The following is a 19,751-nucleotide window of genomic DNA, read 5'->3' as shown; positions in this document are numbered from 1 at the left end:
GCGGCCAATCAGCATCCTGAAAGACAAAAAAGAGAGCAAAGAGCGAACAGAGCGAGGGGTCGGCACAAACCAAGACAGAATCAGAGACTCATTTAGTGGCACTAATACACCCCATCCAGTTATCTATGACATGGACTAGTGTGGAAAAAGCTATGCAATGCAAGTGCTACATAAATAGTGTGATATATATATATATATATATATATATATATATATATATATATATATATATATATATCATTTCACAGTTTTAAACATTGTAAATGTCACTGTTTATTTTTAGATATGAATGACATCAGCTGACAGGAAGTAAACATGGAGCCAAGCAGTTGTCTCACAAAGCGTTCAGAGTTCAGTTCAAAGTTCAGACATTTTCTTCACTTTCAATATCAATGCTTGTGATGCAATCTTACAAACATCTTGGGACAATTATTGACTCAAAACTGGACTGTGAAGCAAATTGTGAACCGTGTGCAAAAAGCATAGACTGCATACAAAGATGAACGTCATGACAGCTGGTGGTTGGCTGCACTATAAGTCATAAACCACGCCCCAATCCATAAGGGGTCCTTATCATGATGTATGTTGAGGTGTTCGTTTTTCTGACCATTTGGGTTTTAATTAGTTATTTGATGCTATAAAAAGGGGGCGTGACATCATGATTGACAGCTGTGATTTTCTCTCATGAACAAGGTGTGGCCAAGCTTGGCTCGTGATTGGTTTTAGCAGGTGTGTGGGCGGGACTTCGATACCGCGGCTCCACCACAGATCAGATCTGGATCTGACTCCCTGGCCCAATCCCAGTGTCCCCCCTAAAGCCTCAAACCCTGAACCCTCGAGGACTCACTGACGTCACCTGCTGAGTGGTTGAGTGTGAGAGGCTGTGAGGGCTTGAGATGGTGTGAATAGGAACGGGACAGCACTTTGCTGCAACATATCACGTTACCATGAAAACGACAACAAATATGATGTATAATTGTGTGTATTTATTTTATACTTTGTACTCCCTGATTTGAACGTCTTCCAGGCTCTTTACTCACAAGATGAGAAGTAATTTCATATAATCTATTTAATCGTTTTTGTCAAAACAGCTTCAACGACAAAATCAAATATTTGATGAATAAATTAATAAATATTCTCTGATTTCATGTTTATTGTTTGTGCCATCTTTAACCCTTAATATTTCTGTGTAAATGTAATACTCCAGGCTGAACACACTGGGCCGTCCTCTTTGTTTACCTTTTTTTTTACGTCTCCATGCGTCCACTGGTTTCCCCGTGTTTAATGTCACATTGCAATGATTTGTGGGTAATTCCCTTCGGCTAAGTCATGCTGACTTAAGGAAAGGGTTCATTCATAAGGGGCTCAAAATGTCTGCGAGAGAGCCTCAAACACTCGATGAGTTGACAGCGGGACAGAACTAAACCCTCACGGCCTCAAAGTCCGTGAGTCTGTAAGGGGGGACATTGAGATTGGGCCTCTGGCATTCTGGCTCCAAATGACGTCAAAGTGCAGGATGGAAGCCCCCGTACCCGGGATTCTTTGGCTTCACTTCTAAACAGTGGGAGGAAGTGGGAGCACGTCTCTATACTTATCTATATATATACATCCTACGGTAAAAAGGGGCCCCAGCATTTTTTTGTTTAAGGAAAGCTTCTTCCTTTTGGGTGGTGGTTTTGAGTTTCAAAACTGTACAGTATAAAAGTTCCACCACTCAGATGAACAAGTTGTGGCAAAGTTGCACAGATGTCATTGGATTCATCCTCTGGGCACCGTAGATATATGTACCAGATTTGGTGGAAATCCACACGGTAGTTGTAGAGCTAAGCTGCTGCATGTTTAAAAACCTCCACGTGCTTCAGTTGTCAAATGAAATATTGAGATATATTGCTGATAGTGAGGTGTGGTCACTGCTTTTTTTGAAGGAAGTTTACATAGTTCTCGTAGTTAGATAGACAGTGTGAAAAGTAAGTAATTATAAAAGAAGAAAAAAAGGTAAACTTTATCAGAATGGACATATACTTACAGAAAAATAATTGACCTCTGCATTTAACCCATCCTCAGCAACAGGGAGCAACTTGGATCACAATGTCTCAGTCAAAGAGACTTCACTTTGCCGACAGTGGGCAGGGATCGAACCACTAACTTTGAGATTAAAGGACAATCTGCTTTATTCACTTCAGCCACAGCCATCCTAAGCATCCAGACACAACGGCAGCCTTATCTCATCTCTATGTCAGACCCACAATCTGAGCATTGAAGTCTTTATAACACACGCTTCCTCACTTTAAATGATGGTTTCATTTGGGTGCAGTGGAAAGCAGATCAAATAGTTAGCACCAGTCACAGACAGAGAGAATACATTATGCTTTAAGTCGAACATTAATAGCGTGTTCTTTTCACCTTGATGGAGAAGCAGAGCCCGACTGCAATGCTAATGATGCAGAGGCGCGACACACCTGAGGAGCCACTGATCACTGATAAAAGAAGAGAAATACACCAGGGCTGTTCATGACGCCTGCATTTCATCACAAACTTCAACGTATGGAAAAGGCATTGACACTACAGAAGTCAGTGGGGATCTGTTTGATCTCACTGGCATGTCGATCATGGGTGTGGCACATTGTTTCCTGGTGTTGTTGACATTTTTAGACCAATGCTTTAAAGTAAAGACAAAGACACGGACAACGCAGTGGTAGAGACCTGTCAATCACTGTGTAGCCCCGCCCTAAAGCATCCCCTGCTTTATGGTCTGTTTGACTCTAAATGGACCATCATTTACTAAATGAACATCAAGCTGTATTGAAGAAGACTTGAAACTAGAGATTGAGACCATAAACTCATGTTTACAATGTTTACTGAGGTAATAAATCAAGAGAGAAGTAGAGTCATTTTCTCATAGACTTCTATACAACCAGAGGAGTCGCCCCCTGGTGGACACTAGAGAGAATGCAGGTTTAACCCTGTTAATCATTTCTCCCAGTACGTCACCTGTCCAACAAGAACCAGTATATAATACATACATCTTATTTGATGACTCCTCTGGGTTTGTCAGACCACAGCTCTGTTCATATGGTCCCCACTTAGACTATCAGTCGGGCCTGGAGAGAGGGAAAGTGAAACATTGAGTTGTTCAGGTCTTGGCTGAAGACTGGAACTGAAGGATTGCTTTGATTGTACTGACTGGGATCTATTGAAAGACTCTTGCTCTGACTTTGATGATCTCCCAGACATAGTCTCTAGTTACGTCTCTTTTTGTGAAAATATGTAATAATTCCTCGCAAAACATACTATTCTCCACAATAATAAGCCCTGGATTAGCAAAACGCTTAAACATGCTCTTTATCAGAAGAAGCTGTCTTCTTATAGTGGAGAACAATGAGATGAGGGAGGCACATGAACTTGCTAAAAGCTCAAATCAAGTCTAAACCTAAAGTGAAGGATGGTCTTTATGGTCCTCGAGGACTTAAGGATGCTAGGAAAGGAATCGTGTCCATTGTTGGAGGATGCAGAGGAGTGTTTTATTTTGAGAAGCCTGGTGCTGAATTGGCAGAAGAGTTAAACTAATTCTACTCCAGGTTTGATATCTACTGTATGATTTTAAAGATATTATTTCTAATTTTAGAAATGGGCCTGCGGGGTTAAATCTGATTCAAATGGATGAGGTACATTTATGTGGCTCTTGGTCCTGATGGCACAGTGGGGGAATTATGGAAGTGTTGTGCTTGATAACTTCATACATATTTTCCAGTCCAGCACGTTGCTAGCATGTAGGAATCTGTTGTTGAGTCTACGAAGGCACAGAATGATCGTCTTCCTGTCTCATGTGTCTCATGTGCCTCGCTATGAAAATATTGGAACATTTTACAAACAGTGCATGACATGTTGAAGTTGGACCCCTTAGAGTTTGCCTACAGCCCAAGGAGAGGAGTACTGAGGCACCTGGAGGGAAATAAGAAGCATGCATGTCTTTTCCTCGGCTTTTCCTTGGATTCAGCCACTTTGAATATGAATTCTAGTGCAGTATGTAACCCACCAGATGGAGCCATCTGAGAAACCGTCATTGGAAACTGTTTGGAAAACGGCGGACACTTTCAAAAAACACTTCTTACTGCGCTTTCGCGCCACAAACGTTGTAGTCTGAACCAAGACAGCAAACTCCTTTTAAGCCTGACAATGGAAGCACAGACAAGCTCCACTCTTATTGTTCTTACCTTTCACAATAAAAGCCCTAGACATACACTGCATAACTGTTTACCACAGGGAACTAAAAAAAACTCACAAAATAGCTTCCACTAACTTTACAACAGTTTACCTTTAGACAGACTGCCAGAAGCTTGTCTGGGTCACTGTGATCTTTGTAGCTCGTCCTGTTGCAGCTGTGGCAAAGTTGCATTGGTGCCGGTATGAACAGTTTTGATGGTGAAATTGTACAGCTGTGCCGTAAGATTACTGGTGCTACCTTGAATGATCTTCCGCACCTGAAGTGAGGGTCATCTCAAAGCCACACTACTGTTCAGGACCCTCCAGACCTTTCACATGTTGAGTTCCAGATGCTTCCATCAGGGCACTAATAGAATCAAATTGATCTTTGTTCCATTTGCTGTTGGTGTTTTGGACAAACTATACCTCCAGATGTTGCTGTGTTGTATAATGTATTGTTTGGACTTCTGTCCGTTACTAAAATTGTATTGAATCTGGAATCATTCATCACCAAGTCTATATATTTCTACTCTTTTTATTTTCAACCCACAACTTTCATTTCACGTTTCATTTCAATACCGTCTTAAATCCTGATTAGCGAGCTGTGATGACGTGCAGAGAGGTCTCTCCTCAGACAGCGAGTAACCCGCCGCCTGCTGGCTCACACTTTAACAACACCTCGTTTGAAGAGCCATACTTTCTTACACAAGTCTTGTCTGGGAAGTAGAGAACACAGAGAGGTGTTGGAAAGAGATCACATCTCTTCCATTCTCACTGTGCTTGTTCTCACTCCCACTTGTGCTCATGCTGAGCATCGCAGTCCATACGGTTCAGCAGAGACAATGTTTTCAGCAAAGATCATGGTTTTAATTCAAATGAGTGTGATTGTTACGTAAAATAAGAATGCAGCATTGGTTTAGTGTGTAAGTTATGTAACAAAAGTAAGTTAAAATAGTTCATCGTTGACTTGGTTTCACACAGAGAATGAACAGCTGTCTCCTCGGTGAAAGTCTTTGTTTGTTCCAACCATCCACCTTTTCCTCCTCCACAGAGGACTGTCTCTCTAATATATATACGTCAGCTGCTCTGACCAGGACAGGCTGGCGGCCATGGCCGTCTGGCCTTGATGTATGCCCAATGCCACATAGTGGCCTTGATGCCCCGCCCACTCTGCCCCAGCTGATTTCACCATTTTCTCCTCTGCCTCTTTTCTTCCAATACGGTTTTTATCGTCTGTCTGCTAGCGTCTCTTTTCCTTGCAGACTTCATTGTACATTGTGATCATTACCAATAGAGATGAACAGTATTTTCCTTTATTATTGTTTGCTTATTGCTTTCATTCCATTTGTCGATGTCCCCTCAACACTCCATATATTGCTGTTACTGTAGCTCTAGCAGCACTAGCTGCTATCAGCTCAGTATGTACTCACCAAATGTATGCAGCAAAATGAGTGCACACACTAATGGGTGACGTCATGTTCTAAAAACAGTCTGTGGTTGGACTACGTTATGGCTCAAAGCAGAGCCACTAAAGATTACTTCCAAATTGTTTTTCCTGTTCAGAAAACTTTTTTCTTTTCTTTGAATAACATCATCATTGTATCTGGTTAGCTCGCTGAGATCATGTATATCGCTGGAAGAACATTCCTTCTTCAACAGGATGTAACGCGGTCTAGAAGAAATGTGGTCTTTATTTGAAATCAAGCACCTCTCTGTATCAAATCTCAGTCTTGCATGCATTATTACATTTGAAATAATGGATTATGTCTAAAATTCATAATAAATCAATATGTACATTACAATGTCAGATTGTACAATATACAGACTTGGTACATTCTAGAATAAGCTTACAGCAGAATGCAGTACAACAGAAATATTTCTTTACAAAGATACAATATTTTTCATTTAGCATAGGATAAGCAACATGTACAGCGTATTTCTTCCCAATCAGACTAATATTAATGTATATGACTTTTACATCTGTAACAGTTGGTAAGTAATCCATTTATCTGTCGGTCTATCTGTCCAACCAGCCAGCTGTTGCACCTATCCGTCACTGCATCATCCATCCATCCATCCATATACATATACATATCCATCTATGCATCATCCATTCCATTTCCAATTGCTTATCAAAGCTGATTTGTTTGAAAAGACTGATCCCAGTTACTGCCTGTAGTTGTCTCACAGAGTAACTCAGCATTACACTCTGACATGTGTTCAGTCATCATGTATTCATATATACAGGTGAATATTCAGCCTTTTGACATCCTGTTTTTTCTTACAGAGTAAATCAACCTTCCTGTGAGAATGGTGTCCCACAATACAGCAGTCATTCAGAAAATTATTTGAACACTGACTTTTATTTACAATGACCAAAATGTCCTCCTTGGATGAACCCTCAGTGTACAGCGCTAATATGCTCTCTGAGAAGGTGAAACCTGTACAGCTGATGCTGGGAAACAGTGCTGCGTGCTAAAAAAAAACATTTCCCTGATAAATCCCTTGTAGCAAATAGCCAGTTCCCTGACTTTACTTTGCTGATTTCAGCCACCCGACTTACTGTGGCGACGCTCACAAATTGCTAACAAATGCTAATATCTCAGTAAAACCACCGGGTTACAACACTGTTGCTAAGCTGATCAAAGCGACCCGGTGCTCAGATTCTACAATCAGTCTGGTCTCAAGTATGAGTCTGAACACTGCTCGTCTAAGCCAGTGTAAATGAGCTTACTCATATCTAGCTTTCTGATTGCCCGGTTAGCATCTTAACTGAGTTGTTGTACATGAATGTTTTCATGCACACAAATCAGAAACACAATGCCTGAATATGTCCGGCCTGGAGATACCGTAGCAGCTGGCACGTACTCAGAAAGCCTGCTTGTAAAAAATCCCAGTGTAGAGAAGAGTCCAAATAGCACGACATGTCACAGAGATAAATGTGTTTCCTGAAAGCCACCAGCCCATTCATCTAAAGAAGAGCAGCGCTGCAGTAATGCTTCATTTCCATCAGAAGCCATTTGGCCTCTTCTGTCTGCTATTCACCCTGCATGTATAATGAATAGACACATTATGACTGATTTCGCAAATGAATTCTGTGCTGGAAAATAACTTAGCAGTCATTAGCTGATAAAGGAAATTATTTTAGAATTTTTCAATTGTTGCACCCCTGACCCCTGTTTTAAAGCTGCACCAATCAATTCACATTGTAAAGGAACAATGAGTCAAAGGACTTTGTGTAATGTGAAAGGGGTGGTTTGTAATGACAACAACAAAGAATTGTTACTCAACTCTGTAGTTACGCTCAGCTCTATGAATCTTTATGCCCTCTTTTAGCTTTTTTTGGGGGGTTATACGTCCTGCACTAACTTTTTGTGAGTCGTCAGCCGTCAGCAGGAAGCCGGTTCGGGTAAACAAGCGACCCTACACAAGCTGCACAGTACCTTGCTTGCCGTACAAATGTAGCCACTAGCTGGTCTGGGACACAGAAAATATACTCAGATATATTTCTCAAAAGTTGGTGAAGGCCAAACGCTAGAAGAAGAGTTGAGCCTCGTTTATACTCCGGACACCACAGACGGAGAGCCGTTCTGCTTATACTGTTCGCTTGGAGGCCGCGTTCCACAGTAGACCGCTACGCTAGCACTTTTAGCGTAGTAGCCGTATGGACAAGTCTGGACAATTATTTGCAAGTCTACAGGTTGTGAAAACGGGCATGTTGTGATAATGCATCTGATTTAATGTAATGATATCATGCCGGGCCAAGAAAGGCAAGTAAGACAACTTGTATGTTCCCCCAGGAGGCAGCAGCTACTGTGAAGTGTGGAAGTGTAGTTTGAACCTGAAAAGTCCCAGCGGCTGCAGCGGGGCAGCAGAGGCAGAACCTGGTCTCAAAGAATTTTACTTCAGCGCAGCAAAGCAGGGCCCGCCGCCAAGGCCTGCTCACAACCAGCACATGGAATTTATCCCTTTCCCCAAGTTGTCCAAGTCAGAAAAAGGGAGTTGAGTTTTCCGGTATTCAGCCCAACCACTCTGGAAGAGCATTTTCTACAGTACATATTCTAAAGTTCACTGTCCACATCCATGCAGTCTTCAGTTCTCCACGGACCAATGAAAGCTGGGACTCCCTTGAATCAAATGTCTTATATGGCTTTTCCCCACTGTGGCAATCAGCCTTAAGATTCCAGCTTTTTTCCAGAGGCTTCACTGAGAAGCTTCAATGTGTCAGTCATGAAAAACTACAGTTGAAAAACAATAACAGGCCATATTTGTAGTCCTAATGAGGTCCTACAAGTAGAAAGCTAATATTCGTTGATATTAAAAGTCCAGTTTAGGAAATAACAGTTGAAAAATGATCTTTGTGATCCAACGGAAATGTTTTTAGTTCAACGTGATGACCAAAAGTCAGCCGTGTTTATCTGCTGTCCTGAGACACGTCTCCCCACGTACTCGCTTCGTGGTCGTCCGAGTCAGAGAGTGCTGCTGTACACAGTTCACTGAAGATATCTGGGAAAAAAAACAAGACAGACTCAAGTCAGCTCCAACTTTAAATACAATATGACATATTTTCTTATATAATATACAAATCAAGCATGGGGAAATGTGGACAAGCTGTGGCATTCAAACACAGTGTCTCAGGGGTTGCACAGCCAGGACTGCAGTGCCGATAAAACACACCAAACAATGCAGCTTTAATAGGAGGGCAACAGAAGGTGAGAACAGTACGGTGTTCAATATCTGCAACAATATCAGCCAGCAGAGTGCATAAAGAATTATAGGGAAGGCAGACATGGGCAATCAACACAGACGGGTGAAGAGGGCCTTTTGGAAACGGGCCCCACTTAAATACTAAAGATGAACTGCTCGAGCGTGGAGCCCTGTCCTCGTGAAGTACGAGAAAAAACTCCAAAACAGAGGAAGAGTGAGATAAAAGGACGAGCGCAGAAGTGCAAGTGATGAGAGGGAAGGGATATTTGTTCTGAAGAGGGGCGGACGGAGCTCCGTACCAAAACAAGCAAGGCCGTAACAAACACTTCACGGACCGGCCCTCAAGCCGCCATGAAAGGGAGGAGATGGTGGAGAGATGGATGGAGGACATTGAAGCGAGAGAACAGAGCACAAAGCTCAGGAGTGGCTGTCTGGTAGGAAAAAGTATATTTTGTGCCATAAAACCATGAACTTCAGCATATAAACACGTGAGCCCCCTGTAAATATATTAAATAGTGATTATACAATGGATTGATTTTGCTTCTGAGGTCTTGCTTGCTCATCGCATCAGTAATGATATGACAAAATACCTCAGCTGCCATAAAAGAAATGTTGGCATGGTACGTTTCTGCAAACTACCGATACGTTGAATGTGGATTGTTCTGAACCAAGAATATGTTTTTTAAATCACGTATTGTATTGTATCACGCTTGGTTAGGTTAAGGCGGCAAAACTTAGTTAAGGTTAGAAAGAAACATGGTTTCTGTTAAAATAGTAATGTACAACGCACAATAACAACGTAACAGAACAACGGAACAGAACAAGGGAACAAGGGAACAAGGGAACAAGGGAATGGAACAACCATAAAAATGTGATGCAACAACGGAACTAGCCTAACAGCATAACTACTATAAATAAATAACAACCGACTTTCTTATGTAACGTTAGCTAACAAGCGCAACGAAACTAAACAAAACTAACGTTTGGTTTCACACTGGACATGAACGCTGGTCACCTGGGTAAGAGTCCTGTATTTCTTTGCCCATCCTCAGTGGACTTTCTTGCTCTATATACTTATTATTATACCATCTAACTCTCAACAACAGCTGCTCCACGTCACTTTTACTGCCACGATGCAAAAATGTCCACATAAAAAAAAAGGCATCCACATTCTACGTATCCTTGGTTTGTGTAAACGTACAATGCCGCCATTTTTCCAAGGCGACTGGGCTGCTGTTTGACACTGATATGACAGAAAATATCTTTGAGCACATAACGTTTAAAAAGTGAGGAAACAAGACATTCTATTAATGACAGTTAGAGTGTCAGACAATCTACTGAAATAATAAATCGTGGGCTCAAAATATACTTCTTTCTTCCTACGTTCACTTCCAGCATCAATAGTGCAGAGAGAGTAAGGAGAGTGCAGCAGGGGGGATGTGCTGCAGTCAGTGACATGCTCTGCTAATCCAACTCAACAAGCCAAAGCTCGTCCATCCCCGTCCACTCCGTCCAACCTGAACCCGATCCAACGGTCCCTCTCTCCCAGAGCAGCGGCCCGCCCAAGCCCTTCCCAATCCCCCCCCGACCCAACTGCCATGTGAGAGAGTGAGAGAGTGAGAGAGCAACTGACGAGTTGGAGTGAAGGAGCGGAGGGAGGAGTGGGAGTGTTACAGCAAGGCTGCCAGTGGTTAGTCAGAAGTAGCCGTGGTACTTAATGAGTGACCTCCTTCAGATGCTGTCTGCAGTATACTGGACGGGACCAGCCCCGTCTCCTCTGTTAAAACGTTCTTCACTAGCCTAGAACATGACACACAATGCAGGGCAGGGTCTTCACTGGCTGACAGGACCACAGTCAACAACAACAGTAACACTTTGTTTGATTTGGGAATTGCTTTATAACAGGAAATGTGACTTTTTACAAAGGAAGGAGGAGTAAACATGAAGTTGGAACTCTTTGATTGGACAGTTTTGGCGTCTGTCATCATCCTGCATCACCAGGACACACACTGGCAGACGTTCATGCAGCACTTTAATGCTTCTGATGTGTATATTTATGGAGACATAACTGATTATAATCAGTCAGTCGTGATTAGTGTTATTAGACTTCAAATGGACAGAAAGGAGGCGTTGTACAGTAATGATGAGTTAACATGAAGTCAGCAGTAGAAATAATGCATTAATAAATAAATACACACATTTTATAATGAGTAATTCAACTTGAAAATACATTTAAAAATATAAAAATATAATACATGTTTAAAAAATGTCATGATTTTATATATTTATATATAACAACACATTTCATGAAAATGAGAAAATAAGTAAATAAAACCGAAAGCTAAATGGAAGAGGAGATAAATATGAGAATTAATACGAAGCTAAAGAGATAAAACAATTCATGTCACGTAATATCAATTACTTAATGCAACATTTATTTATAATCATCATATTTGATACAATTAATGGCATAGCAATTTATTAGTCGAGTCATTTATTTATTTATTTTTTAATTGATCACTCTATCGATCTATTTACATATTTCTCATTCTGCTCACGCTGTCACCAGGAAGTGAGGCCTTAACCTGAAACATTCTTTTACTGGACACCAGGGGGCGACTCCTGCAAAGTCAACTGTAACATGTTGGTCACCTTTAAATGTCTTATTCAACGTTCAGTTGTACTGAGCTCCACCCTCTAGTGTTACTTCTGGCTGCAAAAAAACAAAATGGCGATGGCCAAAATGGCAAACATGCGGTTTCAAAATGGCAGTCCACAAACCAATGGGTGACTACGTCCACTTCTTAAATAGTCTATGACTGTGACGTGTGTAGACAGGATGCTAATGCAGTTAAATATGCACAGAGCCTGGACAGCGTGTGTTCTGTGGGAGGGGTTAGTTACTGCTTGTTTAGGAAAAAGTGATTATCAGCAGTGTAAAGTCGATCCATGAACACAAAAAGTATGCAACTAAATCCACGAAGACATATACCAGTGCATGAACACGCAGCGTACAAGAGGGTGTACAGGAAACACACCGCAGCGTGTAGTCCGTCAATCACATTCTGTGCACATTAGCTTTGATCCAACAACAAAGCTCAAGAAAAAAGGGAGAAGTTATGAATTCTTTATATTCCTCAAGTGAGGATGAGAGACGAGTGTGAGCGAGGAGACCTTTCAGCGGAGGAAACCATAGATGCAGACGACAGGAGACGGTTTTCAGGGCTGAAATATGTATGAGCTGATGAAAAATGAGCATATTCAAAGCAAGTCGAAGCTTTTATCTTAAAGAGTATTCGTCACTTCCAAATGCAGGGAGCCTGCGTTCGACCAAACCACTTTCTCCACAAAGGCAGTCGGCTCTGTTCCTGGAGAAGATGTTGGTGGTTTGGTGAACGAAACACAAATCTATTATTCATCTCGAGCCATGTTGTTTTCAGTTGATTGTAGATTATTAGTCAGGCGTTTTGTTGTTGTACCTCCCACTGCTCCGTGATGGGAATGTTACAGTGAATGAAATTGTCGTTCCAAACGAGCCACACTGAGCCTTTAATCCTGGCAGAGAACAGGGCAGCAGGGCCTGGCTGATTAATGCGGACCAAACTCAAGATATACTTTCAACACGGGAAGCCATGGTATGGGTAATGACTACAGATAGCAATGGAGAAAGAAAAGACATGGCAAGACTACATCCTATCATCAACACAAACGCCTTTGTGAAGCCCGGTGTTCAGAGAGGATGGAGTCAATATTCGAGGCTTCTGGTGTTGTTGTACTGCACTGCATGATATCATGAGGTTTATCCGTCCATTCTCTCGGCCCCTTAGTGCTCCTCGGGGCCGTGCATTAGGCTAAATGTGAAGGACAGTGTGGAGAGGTTACAGGGTGCTGGCCTGTTCTAAGCTAGACTTTAAACATGTTACATGTTGTCTTAAGAACTTTATAAAAAAAAATGATATTTGATTTAACCTCTGATCAAAGAATAAGTAGACATGCTTCAGAATCAGAATCAGAATTCAGTTTTTATTCTACGATAAAATGAAGTGGTGCGTGAGAGGATTTCGTAGCGTGGCTCAAGCACTTTAACCAGATTTTGAAATCCTTTTGTTTAATAATGACCCCGATAGATGTGGTAATAGCTTTGGTCTGATTCTGCCACAAACGGTTTCTTAATAATGATAAGTTGTTGTTGTTGTGGCGTGGCCCCCGGTCGCTGGCAGACTGTGGTGGTGGCGCTTCATATGTGTGGACATGCCGATGTATGGCTGCTGTCGTGTAGCTTTTCTTATTAGTAACGGGGAAGACAAACGTGTGGCTTAAATGACGGCGAGGGCTTCTGACTTTTCTCCGCTCGCCATGACTTTCGTCGTCAAATGCTTTCAAGCTGCTCCGTAGACGTGAACGCACTGCTGCTTTATATCTGTTCACTGACACTCTGCATCGATATTTAGAGACGTATTTCCTGAAGAAGTATGAGCGGCAGAAACACTTTATTACACAACGGATCGAGCATCGATCCGTGATCCGTTACACCACTAGCAGCAGCTCAATAATATATTTCTGGACCGATTAAGTGAAATTGGACATTTACCCACGGCACACGTGACGATCTCTCACGGCACGCTGGCTGGTTGAGAATCACTGCTTTAGAGGAACAGCATGACTGCAGCATTTCAACAAACTTTAGGCAGACTTGATCAGTCTCCTCCACATCTGACCCAGAAGTGAATTAGTATGCACTTCTTAAAATTCACCTAACAAAGAGAACTCAATCTGTTTGTGTTGTGTCAGTGAAAACACTGTTGAAGTGAGTGTCATCCTGCAACACTGGGAGATATTTTGACATTGAAAAATCCATCGTGAATTAAGCATACCGCTCTGGATCTAATCACAACTAATCACGGCTGTGTCCTTTCTCCACAGAGTAGGGACAGACAATCAGAGGATTATGAAAAAGTAATGCTGAGGGTGACTTAAAGCCTAAATGCCGCTGCTACCGTTTGCAAATTCAAATTAAAGCGCAGTAGAAATGTGTTGGTACGGCATCCTTTTATGGCCAAATGATGCACAAATAAAAGGACACAATGATGCAATGTTTCAATGAGCTGACAGCTGGATGCTTCGTGCATTCTAAATAACAGAGTGGCAGGTAGCACACAGCGCTATTAGGGTCATTTGAGCAGGTTTCTGGTGAAACATTGACACCCAAATGGCCCATTGAGCTGTCCCATAGCAGGAAATGAGCATAACACAGCTGCAGGTGGTTGCTAGGGCTGTTTGTGAGGCCGATGAGTCAGCTACTCCTCCACCAGATACACACTTTTAAAACTTGAGGCCTGTACTTTCTTTGGCAACAACAGAACACCTCTGAAATTTAGCGCAGTCACAATTACAACCCACCTATACTGTCATCTTAAATTAAACAAAGGACTATTTTTCTCAGTATGCAGTGTTTTGCATGATGATATACTCTATATCATAAGCTCATATTTAAAGGTGCAATCCATAATTGTGTACCACTGTGCATGGCAACATGGCAACTATCTGAAACAAGGCTGTAGCTTGTAGCGATGGCCGTCTCAGTCAGTGGTGCAGGTTTAGAGCTTTACAAAAATGACCTGGAAGTGTTTTTTTCAAAATGATTTTAATAGAATAAATGTGTGAGGATGTAGAGGCAGTTGTATCCATCCCATCCAACTGTAGCTAATGCTCCATCAGGATAAAGCTCACAGACAGCAGGGACGCTCAGCACACGTAAACCCTCTGCTGTGGACTGATCTTTTTATTTCTACATCTTTTCAGTAAACAATGGTGATGAACAGAAGTACGGCGGAGAGCAAGACCATAAACGCTCCAAATATGGAGAATGTAACCGAAACCAATGGACTGTTAGTGAGTGGCTATACGTTAGCAAGTGGTCCAATATTTGTGTGTGACGTTACACCAGAGAGACATTAGGAGCTACAAGTATTTATATTGCATATTTACTGGAAAGAACATACAATATGGCCAACGGCAAGTAGGAAACTTTCAGCTCCCTCCAGCCCGCTGACACCTTATCCAGGTCTCCGTGGTGAAATGAGGAGGTATCGCATAGATGACTCCTCATTTTAACCTCACCAATCAGCCGCGCCCTGTCCATGTCCTTTGACAACGAGCGACGGGAATAAATACAAACAGGGCGTCTGACAAATGTCCAGCGTGCTTTGTGGTGCTGCGTCGCTCGAGGCCTGCGCTAATGAGAAAAACACATATTTGAATAGTTCGAACCTTTGCGTTAAGAGCGAATCCTCAAACATTATTTTTGGCCAATTTGAATAGCCCTAGTATGTATACAATTTATCTTTATTGGTTGCAATTATTGCTGTAACAGCTTTGTCTCCAGCTCTGCAGCTGGATGATGTCGTTAAATTATGGATTTTTGTGGGTGTAATATAACCTGAATACTGTCACAACTGGCCTCAGCCCCCATTCATTCCATTCTCTTTATAAACAGACCACAGCCAATCGTAGAGACTCAAGTACAAGTACTAGGTATTAACAAGTCCAGTTTTCCACAACAGAATGCTGATTATACAGGGCCTAAAGGACAAATGTGAAAGTAAGCAGCAAACAGAAGAGAAAGACTGCTGCCATAGAGAATGTGATGCAACAATAGAAGTCTTCTGCAAAGAACCATGAGCCAAAAATATAAACTCCTTAGAACGACTAAAAACAACTCATTCCGCAAATGAGAGTGGAGACAGAGAACTTGCACTGCAATTATAGTTTATTGAGGGCAGACAGACTGAACAAGAATGCCCTAAATAAAGTATAGTGCAATGTCAGGTTATTTTTGGTCTTATTTGTGTGATGCTGTTCTGAGAACAACCCGGTAGGTTTGTGTTCTTGTGCCTTTATTTGGACACGAGGCGAGTTTGAACTGGCAAATGGGGACTCAAGTATAGTGCTGAGTCAGGGAACCAGGGAACAAGCTGACCGACACCCCACAGTTCTACCGTGGAGCCGTCTGGAACTCACCAGTGTCCGCTCTCTGCTTCTTCCACAAACTGGACCAGGTCGCCCGCCTCCAGAGAGAGGTCTCGGCCTTCACGAGACTCGTAGGTCAGCTGCACCCGGAAACGACCGCTGTCACCCTGCGGAGAGAAACGACTGAGTCATGGCCAGGTCCATTTTGGATCTGGTTCTAGGGTGCTAGAATGAGTGGATTCATTAGACCCAGACACACATGAATTGTTTCTTAACTAACCAGCTCACCATCGCTTTAGCTGCTTAAAATGACAAATGTCACCTGTAGCAGATTATATGAGCTGAAGGTAAGTAATGGTAATTAAGTGAAACCTGGTTAATATGCTTTGCCGTCAACCATGTACAATGTTTTAGAGAAACCATACAATCAATTTTACAGTCATCAGTTATAAAACAGACAAGACAGCTATGCTAACAGCTATGCTAACAGTGCTATCCAATGACATCAAGGTGAGCCGTCAGTGTGTTTCCTCCCCGAGCCGCCGCTCGCTCTCCTCACAGGGACGGAGTCTCATGATGTCGGGGAAGCCCAAGCGAAAACACAAGTACTCTTTTTTTGGCACTTTGGGTTTAATCTAATAAATAAATGGACATACTGGACACAACAGTGACTCAGGGCTAGCTGGTTAGCATGCTCATTTCAGTAGAGATGGGATGCATTTCCTTTCTGTTGATCAAGTAAATGTTGCAAAAATGCAAATTTCTTAAAAAAGGTTTGTCCCTGTGTGCGTCACTAACATGCTCAGTGTGTGTGTGTGTGTGTGTGTGTGTGGCTAGCTACGATACATCACACAGATGATAATGGATCTGGAGAGGCTGCCGTACCCAGCAGACCTGCTGTGTCTCTCCTCCCTCATTTATTAAATGTCAAGCCTTCAGTGCCCGCTGCTAACGAGACACATGTCCACGGGAAATAATCAAGCCGAGGGGATCAGAGGGTGATTTTGATGAAAAAGAGGAGAAAGCGAAGGACGAGCGGAGAGAGAACGGGGGATGAGTGGAGAGCTGTGGAGGGACGGTGACGGCAGAATGTGATGAGCTGATGTGACCCAGCAGGACCGGGATGCTGAGTGGTACTGAACTGTCTCGATTTAATTCAGAATAAAATCATTTTAAGCTTTGAGTTTCATTCAGTTTCACTATTAAATACATGATATAAAGTATGGGCCCAGTATTGCTCCAGGTCATATACAGGTTTAACTTTACGCCATTTGATAGCCAAAGTGAGCGTCACCTACATGTTTATTGTTGCCTTCCTCTTCTGAAGAGTTGGCGGATTCCTCTGCACTGGAGGGGATCGTCTCACAGTCGTCCGTGTCCATGGAAGGGAGCCGTCTCTGGGCCCAGCCTGAAGGGAGTCAATACACATTATTAACCCCCCAAACGTACTCATAAACAAGTGGGTACGACTATTCCACTTGGCAGGCGATGGTTCTTCATTGACATGATGATTGACAACGATGTTGCTCTGCAGTTCACTCATTTGTCTCACATCATCATGAAAGCTCAGCCTGCTCTCCTAGAAATGATATTCTCAAATATGTTTCAAAGCAAAACATATTGTCTCTTGGATTACATTTGTTTTTGACGTATCACAAATAAGTTTCTCATCATAGGAAGTCAGGATGAATGGATGGAGGAACAAACAGGACATTCACCAGGAGGCCACCGTTCTGTTTGAAACCAGGAGTCAATAACAGAACCTTTCACTCAACCTAACCAACATTTTGTGGGGCTTTTCTTTCACTTTGTTTCAGTTTATAACATCAACTTTGTGTTTCAAACTGTTTCACACTGAGACTGATCAGTTCCCTCAACATGTATTTGAGAGTAGAGTAGAGTTGTCTGGTGAAGTCATTCTGTAGGCGGGACGGCTTCTCACTCACAGACAGACTGTAATACTGACTGATGCTAAAGGCATGGCAGAGGCGTGGACGAGCACACTTCATAGAATACTGAATACTCTGAAGGGTTCTCGCCAAAATTACAAGTTGGAAGCTTCCTTGGAAAACATTGCTTTCAAAAGGGAATAATAAATGATAGCTTGCGTGCAAGAATCTCAGAACTGCTGTAACTTTAACAGAAGCAGATATGAAAACCCACTTTTCTTACAGTGATTTAAAACAGTGTTGCATTTTATTGTAGGAGTTAGATCAGGGGGCCAAGCTGAGTTTGTTTGCTTTTCTGATTGAGTTGTTGGGTAAATGCAACCGTCTTCTATACTTTGAGTCAAAGCTTAGCACACCAAGCAAGACAACAACCGTGCTGTGCAGGAAGAAACCTGTGTGCCCGTAAGCCCCGCCCATCAGCAGCTGTCAGTGATTCATGGTGTTAGAGCACAGTCAGCGCCTTCTTCTAACCATGGCGACCACCATCTTTCTCTAACCTCATCCAGCATGCTTTAGTTGTCTGAAGGTAACCACAGGGTTAGCACCTACTAATGACCTATGTTGTTATTCCTGTATGAGGACCAAAACGCACACTGACTACATTCACATGCACAAAATATTCAGGTTTTTTTTGCCCTTATTCTTAAGTGGTTTGTACATGCAGCCGTGCATTCTCTTATTAAAACCTCCTTTTTTCTCCAGTCATGTTAACCCTGAATCCTAACCACATCACATGTCTTAAACTGAAAATACTCACAATACCCAAAGTCTACATCGGTTTACATCACCCATATTAAATTGGGAACATTCTCATATTCTGAGTGTGCATGTGAACATGTGGACAGTGCTGTTTGGAGTCATTTGACGCTGATGGCGGCTCAAAGGCTGAGATGGAACTACAGGTTGCATTCCAACAGATTGTTTTGGAGAACTATCTCTTGAGAAGAAGAAGTTGAAGCTACACATCACAAGAAAAATAAAACACTTAAGACAAATAAGACAACAAATATTATTTACCAAAACAAACGTATCAAAACTCAAACCACACAAAGGAGTGTAGGAGAGGAGTCCTCTGCCGTTACCTGGTTGCGAGGTGGATCTAGGGACAGCAGCGGCGCTGCTAGTCATGCTCTGACGTTTCCTGACTGCAGCCATAGCACCACGCAAAGTATCTGGAGAGAAGCCAAATGCTTTTATACCATCCTTTTCCTCATGACCGCCGCTCCACATCGTCACCCACAAACAAAAGTTTAAAAGTGAGGGTGTGTGAATCAAAAGAAATAAACTCTCTATCGAACACTACTCATGCAGACATCAAACCGAGTAGTCCACGGGCCAAAACCACACCTACACACGCATCTGATGCTCATGCACTTTGAAACGTCACACCACAAATCACAACGTGAGTCAACGCAGCAGGCAAAAAAACGAAGCGAACAAGCACAATAACACGTGCACACACACATAAAAACACACACCACACAAACAGGCTGTGCCTAATAAACCAAAGAAGCCCCGCATGCTCAGAGCCGGCACATTACAGACACGACATATCTCTTCATGTACCTTCATAACCAAATGGAGTGGGATCACTCTTAATCTCATGTCTCTTGCTCTTTATGCTAGCAGACAGGGGACCTGGCCGGGGGACACAACATGCAACCAAGAAGCTTTATTAGATCCGGACATTGAAGAAGAAGGCAGACACACACAGCACTAATCCAAAGCCCCCTTTAGACATGACATCTGTAACATTGAGCTTCCATCTGTTAAAGGCTTTCGTCATCCAGACATAGGTGTACGTTGATGACTCTGTTCAGATCATTATGAAACGAGTCTCAGCTCTCGTGCCATGGTGGCCATCTGCTGCAGAGAGGAAGATGTGAAGACCAAGTGTTCTCACCGCAGCAGTCACTTTAAAAT

The 19,751-nt window shown here is 42.5% G+C and overlaps 1 protein-coding gene across 1 annotated transcript in view; it reads right to left on the bottom strand.

Annotated features, from left to right (window-relative positions):
• Positions 1 to 5,895: 5,895 nt before the first annotated feature.
• The window catches only part of mcf2l2 (MCF.2 cell line derived transforming sequence-like 2), a gene marked incomplete at its 5' end in the record, with an annotated part of 115,974 nt that continues 102,118 nt past the window's right edge, over positions 5,896 to 19,751 (bottom strand). The window contains 6 exons of the mRNA XM_079158007.1: positions 5,896 to 8,709; positions 10,637 to 10,710; positions 15,931 to 16,046; positions 17,178 to 17,287; positions 18,911 to 19,000; positions 19,395 to 19,466. Coding sequence (XP_079014133.1) covers positions 8,618 to 8,709; positions 10,637 to 10,710; positions 15,931 to 16,046; positions 17,178 to 17,287; positions 18,911 to 19,000; positions 19,395 to 19,466 — 554 coding nt within the window. The 3' untranslated portion in view covers positions 5,896 to 8,617. The remainder of the gene's footprint in view (positions 8,710 to 10,636; positions 10,711 to 15,930; positions 16,047 to 17,177; positions 17,288 to 18,910; positions 19,001 to 19,394; positions 19,467 to 19,751) is intronic.

This window comes from Pholis gunnellus (genome assembly GCF_910591455.1).
Source record: "Pholis gunnellus genome assembly, chromosome: 4".
Classification (NCBI taxonomy): Eukaryota; Metazoa; Chordata; class Actinopteri; order Perciformes; family Pholidae; genus Pholis; species Pholis gunnellus.
This window is presented reverse-complemented; position numbering and strand designations above follow the sequence as displayed.